At 29.4% G+C, this 7,797-nt stretch overlaps 2 protein-coding genes across 2 annotated transcripts; one reads left to right on the top strand and one right to left on the bottom strand.

Annotated features, from left to right (window-relative positions):
- The first annotated feature begins 1,464 nt into the window (after positions 1-1,464).
- Tsp_07451 (deoxyribonuclease II family protein) lies at positions 1,465-4,393 on the top strand. The gene is given in 10 exon segments (XM_003381734.1): positions 1,465-1,568; positions 1,929-1,934; positions 1,947-2,170; positions 2,251-2,415; positions 2,762-3,039; positions 3,387-3,566; positions 3,621-3,704; positions 3,761-3,812; positions 3,897-3,917; positions 4,311-4,393. 10 exon segments carry the CDS (start codon positions 1,465-1,467, stop codon positions 4,391-4,393), a joined length of 1,197 nt encoding a protein of 398 aa, XP_003381782.1.
- A 421-nt stretch (positions 4,394-4,814) lies between these two features.
- On the bottom strand, positions 4,815-7,481 carry Tsp_07452 (deoxyribonuclease II family protein). The gene is made up of 6 exons (XM_003381733.1): positions 7,453-7,481; positions 6,126-6,343; positions 5,901-6,068; positions 5,585-5,743; positions 4,969-5,195; positions 4,815-4,916 (listed from the first exon to the last, which is right to left on the bottom strand). Exons 1-6 carry the CDS (start codon positions 7,479-7,481, stop codon positions 4,815-4,817), a joined length of 903 nt encoding a protein of 300 aa, XP_003381781.1.
- Between the last annotated feature and the right edge of the window lie 316 nt (positions 7,482-7,797).

The following is a 7,797-nucleotide window of genomic DNA, read 5'->3' as shown; positions in this document are numbered from 1 at the left end:
CAGANCTGCAGCTGTGGACAATTTATCACTTGTTGACTNTCCNTTANTATTAAAATCACCGATACCAACATATGTGATGTGATGGGAAACGNGAACAATGTTTGACAAAGGCATATGCGTGAAATCATGCGTAAAATTCAGTGAAATTGCTANCAAAAACGTAACGTCNGGNTGNTCNTTNCNGTNNNNGTTGCTGCTGTTGCGTAGTGAAAAATAAAAATCACTATTTAACTTATTTTTGTATCGTTTTTTTGAATTATTACTATCGCATTTGATATAACGTCACTCTGGTACAATAAAATATAGAATAATGATAAAAATTATTATTGAAAACGTTGATCACTAAAAAGTATAAACTTCACTAATAATATATTGGAAAATCAAAATTTCAATGAATGATAAAACTTATAAATCTGGATTGAAACAATTCCCAAATAAGAAATATTTTCATTATTAATGTTACGTCACCACTATTAAAGTTACCTAATCCTAAATGGAATATTTGAACCAATGAAATGAAGAACATTACAGCTAATCATAACTGAAGAGTTTGAATCAATTAGGAATTAGACAAGGAAAACCAATAAGACAACTGCACAAAGGTGCAATAAAATAGCGAGTTCAACGACCAGTAAAATTAGACGGTGAAAATTTGTCCCGAAAGCGACCATCCCATAAATAGCATACTTAATGCATATTTCCATATTTCATATCCATAAATTTACATGTTGCTTTTGCGGTTTGTATGTTTCTGCATATACTGTTTTTGCATATTTTTATAGAATGAACCGTTTATTTATTGTTGTTATTATTTATATTTGTGTTAGTGATGTTGTTGTTGGCCATTGTCAGTTCAGTTTATTAATAATGCGTTATGGGAGCAACAAGTGATGATTTTTATTTTAAAATGATTTACTGGATTGAAAGACAACGCACTAAAATTTTGTTTTGTGAAAAACACCTCTTTTTGATTAATAATGTGAAACATTTTATGTGAATTTATTTGCAGAATTATAGAAACTCTTTTAGGAAGATATTTCTTTTATAGTTAATTAATTATTCATTTCTTACAATTGCCATCAGTTAAAGTGAAATGAGTAAATTAGTATTTTAGAAACGCAAGGCAGGGAAACGTTTTGGATTTCCATATAAAATAATCTATTTATGAACGAACAATTATCCAATTTGTGTGTGTATACATGCATATATAAGAATAATTATAAATAATAAGTCATGAAAACTAAATAAATAAAAATGACCTTGTTTAAAGTAAAATTTAATGTAATTCAAATATAATCTTGTTTAAACTGCTTATTTTTATTTCTGCATTGATCAAAACATAAATAAAGAACATTGGTGAATTTTCTGCAAATATTGTTCAGTTTGCTCAATGGGATAAACATTTGTGTTCTTAAGTGGCATGATATAAATTCTAGTATAAATTTGTTCAACTACGAAGAAAACATGTTGAAATTTTCTGAGCTGCTTGCACTGTTTCTCATCGTAAGATTATCACATTCTCAAACCTCAAAATGTCAGAATAAACCAGGTGATGCTGCGGCAGACTGGTAAGTTCTGAAGCAATTTCTGGAAGAAGCAGAATATTTGATGCATTTATTTTAAAATATGCTTTAGAACGAATGCGTACATGTGTTATTTAAAAATGAAAAATAATAATATTACACATAGATTACCATACATAATGGCTATTTCTATAATTCAATTCATTTAACATTATTCTAATTATTGTTAGTGACTGCATAGAAGTGCTTCTACATCAATTTGTTTATCAGCACTTTATATTTACAAAAATTATGTAATAAAACACAATTTGGACCCAACATATAAGTTTCAACATGATGAAGATCATCGGTAGATATTTTGAAAAAATGAATTATAGTTGGTTAATTATAATTATTATTATGAAGTGATGTGTAAAAATTTAGGGCTATAGTATACAAAGCCCCTGGTCAAAATAACGGCAAAATTATTTTTGCAACTGCAGCAGGAACATGGGATGACGGTGCACAAGCATTAAGCAACAATGCCGGGCATTCATTTGCAAAAACATTAGAAGATGTCGTTAGAAACCAGAATAATATAAAATTTCTTGCTTACAACAATGCGCCACCAGGTGTTCCCAGTATGAAAACCAAATCGAACAGCAAAGGTTATTCAACATAAATTAAATAATTTTTGAAATCTTTTACAACATATGAAGATTCTTTTAATGTTGCATTAATATTTCAGGTGTAATAATACTGGCCACCAATGCAGATTCTGCAGCGTGGATTGTACATACAGTACCAGGATTTCCAACAGCAAGAACAGCTTACAGTTGGCCAGTAGCTGAAAACGCCAGAGGACATTTACTAATTTGTCTTACTATATCTAAATCTCAAATAAATGCTATCGGTTTGTATTTCAATAAGTAAAGTCATTATGCCTAATTTTAGGTAGTTTCATATTTCAGAACATTAGAGATGCAATAAAATTAAAGATTTTATAAAAGAATATAATTTCTTCATGCATATAGCATAAAATGAAGAAACATTGTATAGTAATACATATGAATTGTTGCTGAAGTAATATCTTTTGGATAATAGCACATTAACTACTATATGAAAGTAAATTAAATTTTAAGAAAACTTTCAATAGTGAAGCTCTATAAGGCAAACTTTTGTTTTCCCCAGTATAATGTCTCTGTCGTTTAATAAGGGAGTTACCTAAAATTTTCTGTTTGATCAGTATTATTTTTTAGCTGCATCATTGCTACTTGTTCAACCTATGGTACATTACAATGATATCCCTGAAACAGAGACTGCAGGAATGCCATACTTCAATAAGCTAGCAGAAGGAAAAATTTCTCCTCTGCCGCCATTTACATCAAGACGATCAATTCGTACAGAAGATGCAAGAAGTCCTGTTGCAGTACATATTTACAGCAAATCAGAGTCATCTAAATACGGTGAGCTTAAATGGTTGTGTGAATTTCAAATTATTCTTATTCGCGGTTTTGATACATTAAATTTTATATATGTATTTTATATGCTATAAAGTGAAAGAAGAAATTATGATGAACAAGTGAAGTAATGCACCAATGAAAGGTTTATAAAATTTTTAGCTATCGTTTTTTTGCGCAAAGTAGAAAAGCAGTATTGCACTATTTAATTTATTATTTAATGTACTTAATACTTTCCCTGAAATTTCACAAATTAAAGTTTCAAATACTAAAATGTAATTTGCTCTGAACAGAATACAAACTTCATTGCTTTGAAACATAATTATATGAAATATTCTTTCTGAAGATAATTACGAATAATCAAAGTTATTGTTTAGAAATTTACAAAAAAGTCATTGTAAAAGTTTTGAAAAAAACGATCAAGGTATGGTCAAGAAGAGACAATATTTTGAAAGGGGATTGCAGAGGTTCACAAAGGCACATTCGTTTAATTAAAAGTCCAGCTGCCGTTCGTGATCATAACACCAATCTTGAAGCAGATATTACAAACTGGGCTGTTTCTGATCCTGGAAATATATTTTGTCATATTGACAAGCCATATTTTGTAAGTCTGTATGGATTTGGCAACATTTTAATGTAAACGTTTTCTATAATTTAGAAAAATCAAACCAAAGAACCAGCAATGGCAGTTTGCATTGAAAATAATGATATTTTTGCTAGATTTAATGAAATTGCTGCGCAAGTTGAAGATTGTCCACAATGAAATCCCATAACATATTCTTTTATCTTTCATTTTAGCTTATAAGAATCAGTGCTTTTAATGTTTTAGCTTCTGATTATAGAAATCAAGGTTTTTCCTTTATAGAAAAAATGAACTTGCATTTGTCTTGCTTGTTCTGATTTTTTTAGATTTTTATGTTAAAAAATTTTTAAGACACTAATTTAAAAAATGTCGGTTTTTATCGTTAGGTGTATATTTCCACCTTCTTTAATTATTTTGAGCAGTCTCTTGTATAAATATTTCTGGTGTGACTTTGACCACATCTGTGTTCAGTAAATATTAAAAAAAGTAATTCTTAAATTTATATTAAATTTCAACATGTTGATTTTTTTGTGATAAACAAATAGATCAAACAATTTGTAACCTGTTTAACAAAGGGTCGTATTTTTTATCCATGTATATATCTGGAAAACTGTTCCTTTAATTTGGATGCCTTAGCATACTCTTTGTCGTTTACATTTTCAGAAAACATACATTTTGTTCATTCTAATTATGAATAATGTTTTCATTAATGGTGCTGTTGCATGTTTTCATTATCGCAAAATATTATTTACTGTTCATTTGCAGGAGATGACTTTTGTAACGCCATAAATGAAGCTTTCTCAAAACTGACGGACCGAAATTTGGTTACGTTTAAAACAAGCAACTAAGTCGTATTCTTCGCAGATAAAGCTATAATGTCTTATCATTGGAAGGAAAATGTCCTCAGTGTACTGAATAATAGAAAATGTAGCACAATTGGAGCTAAATAATTTTCTTAACAGTATTTTTGATGATAATGCAGATACTAAAAGATAAAATTACCTGCAGTACTGAAATTGCAGTAAACATGAGTTTACTGCAATTTCAATCGTTTTCTATGACAGTAATAATGAAAGAACACTGGTTATGTACTAATTTTATTAAAGTTATACAGCAGAATTTTTATTTCAAAATATTTTAATAAAACTTGTCATTAATTTCAAAATCAGAAATTCTCACAATCACGGAAAATAAGTCATTACAGGCTTTAGCCCATAAAGTCATAAAATCAAAAATAAATTTTAATGAATTCTGGGGTTTAAAGATATTTCAGAGGCAATTCTCCACATTCACCGCTATTTCACTGAAACGGGTAAAAATAGTAGCATCATCAATGCAGACGGCCATTGCTGGTTCTTTTGTTTGACTTTTCTGAAAAAAAGTATTTCGTTAAACAGTCACGTTTTAGCAATTATAAATTTACATGGTAAGGCTTGTCAATAGCACAAAATTTGTTTCCTGGTTCACTGACTAGCCATTGGGAAACATCATTTTCTAGTGAACTTGCGTCTCCATTGACAGATATAGGACTTGTTATTAGTTTTATGTTTCTCCCAACTTTTCTACAATCACTTTTCAATATATTATCTCTTGTTGTCCAAACTTTGATAGTTGACTTTAGCTGTTTAACAAGTATTCTTTTGTACATCTCTGAAATAAGCTTCTTTTATAATTGCATCAAGAATTAATAAATAATAAAATGCCTTTGCAATATTAAGAATTAATACAGCACAGAATTTTTTCGACTGAACGCATGAATTTTAATTTTATATTTAAAATTTGTTGCACTAAAACCTCAGCTAATGTTTAATTTTATGTAGTGATTTTTGTTGATCTTTCTTCACCGTAAAATGGTTTATTCTACATCAATTTTTGACTACATTATTTTTAAGAGGAAAGACATTTTCTATTCGATGCATATGTTCATTTATGAGAAGCAAAAACAAATAAATGAATTAATTGAATGATTCCAACGAATTAATAAATCTGATTACCATATCTAGATTTTTCACCTTTACTGTATATAGTCACTTTCAAACCTTGAGCGTTTTCCGTTGAAATTTCTTGTGACACTGTTAAAGGTGGCATGAATCTTGATTCACCATCAACCAATTTTTTAAGATTTGGTCGAGAATTCATCTGAGTATCTGGTATATCGCTGTGATATATCAATGGAGTTGCAATTCTCAATGTCTTGGCTGAAAATTGTTTGCTTTTCATCATTTGATAAAATTATTAATTAAAAATATTTCATTCATGTCCCTCTTTTTAAATTTTAAGCATCTACTTAAGTTGCATGACATGTAGTTTTTAAATGAAATATTTGTGCAGACTTTATTATACAGATAACTTTACCAATTGGATCTATTTGACTTTCCTTAATTGTTAAACAAATCAGCAAATGTCCTTTCTGAATTTCTGCAGGTGGAAATACGTATCCTCTTAGCGCCTTCGGGAAACCTGGTATTGTGTGAACAATCCATGAAGCTTCATCTGCAACTCCCGGATTCATCATTAACACGCCTTCAAGATTATGATTTTATCATTTTTCATTTTCTATGTAAGTCTAGTTGATGTTACCTTTGCTGTTTGATTTCGTTTTCACTTTTGGAATATCTGGTGGAACATTGCTGTATGCAATAAATTTGTTATTTGCATCAACAGCTACAACATGTTCAACAGCTTTACCAAACGAATGATTAATGAGTCCAGTAACTTGTGGGTAAGCTTGCCAGTTTGCACCTCCTGCAATAAGGGCTTTTCCTGTATTTTGTGCAGGTGCTTTATACAAAATGGCCCTGAAGAAAATTTTTTATTGGGCATAAGCTGAATATTGTTAGTGGGTCACACCATTAAATACTTTCATTTATTGATATAATAGAAGACAATTCAGTTAGCAATTAATTTTTTTATTTTTATTTTTTTGGTATGCATTCTTTGCTGTTAGTAATGCGATAAATATAAAATTGTTAAATGCTGGTAGTTGCATTAGGACAGTGGAAAAGCATCTCTTCCAGCATATTGATAGAGCTTCCCTTATATCTTAGTATTTCAATGTATCTAGTAAACTGCTTACAAAAGTTATTCATAAAATATTCATGAAATTTTCTTTTGTAAATGCCATCCTACATTTTACAGATTATTAACTTATTGAATCACTCCTGCTGTTCTTTTAAATCCATTAAAACTTAAATTTTGACAAAGTATATGTGATAAATTAACTGGATAACAAGTAGCTATTTGCTTTCTTGCTATAAATAGATGTTTTTGTTTACTATAAATAAGTTCAATGGCTTTTTTCTCGAATGGAGCTTTTTCTGTAAATTCCGCGTCGACAAAAATACCTCTTGGTTTTTACGAAATATGAAATTTACTTTTTCTTCTATTATATGAGATTCTAGTTCTGGGATGTTTCTGTTTTGTTTGAATGAAGCCTGTTTTATTAGTTCATTTTGTTAACTAATAAAACTAAAAACTAATTTGAATTATTTGGAATGCAAGGTTGTGCAAAGCAAAGCACTTAGAAATTAAAATTGAAAATGAATTTCAAACCGTATAATTGTGTTTAGTTTTTATGATAATATCTTAGAAAAAAATTTATGCTGAGATATTTCAACACTTTCTTACTGTCGACTGCTATTACGGCGTTCACCAAACTTTGTTTTATAAGAGCTGCGTCATATACTTTTCTTAATATATTGTATCTTTTGCGAAATTTAATGCTGTCTACAAATGCATAACAATCAAATTCTTCTCTGAAATATTAGGCTTGCATAAGCTGCAAAATTCATTTCATTAAATAAGGAGTCAATATTTTGGCAAAAAATAAAAGCACGATAATGTGTTTCTCAGAATAAGCATGCTAAGTAAAAACTAATTTTATTAGACAACTGCTGAACAAGGGCACATGCTTGGGCAGTTCTGCTTGGATTGCATTCTGAAAGTGATTTGAAACGGAAAACATTATCAAATGTGGAAGTTGCTTTCTTGAAGAAACTAACAACAGTTTTCAAAATGTCGGTTTTGCGTCTGTAGAATGAAAAATATCTTTTGTAAGGAATAAATATTTATTTATAACCTTTAAATAATGTAATATTAAGAATGCATTTTAAGATGTATATTTTGAAAAGTAAACATGCGTATGTTGCCCATTGCAATTGATTGATCAAAAAATGCAGCAAATGATTAATTAAAACTTAAGCAGTAATTTCTTTTAGATGAAACTTAATACATCCAAGACAAAGTTACTCGC

The sequence above is a fragment of the Trichinella spiralis genome (genome assembly GCF_000181795.1).
Source record: "Trichinella spiralis strain ISS 195 chromosome Unknown Scfld1, whole genome shotgun sequence".
NCBI classification, from domain to species: Eukaryota; Metazoa; Nematoda; class Enoplea; order Trichinellida; family Trichinellidae; genus Trichinella; species Trichinella spiralis.
This window is presented reverse-complemented; position numbering and strand designations above follow the sequence as displayed.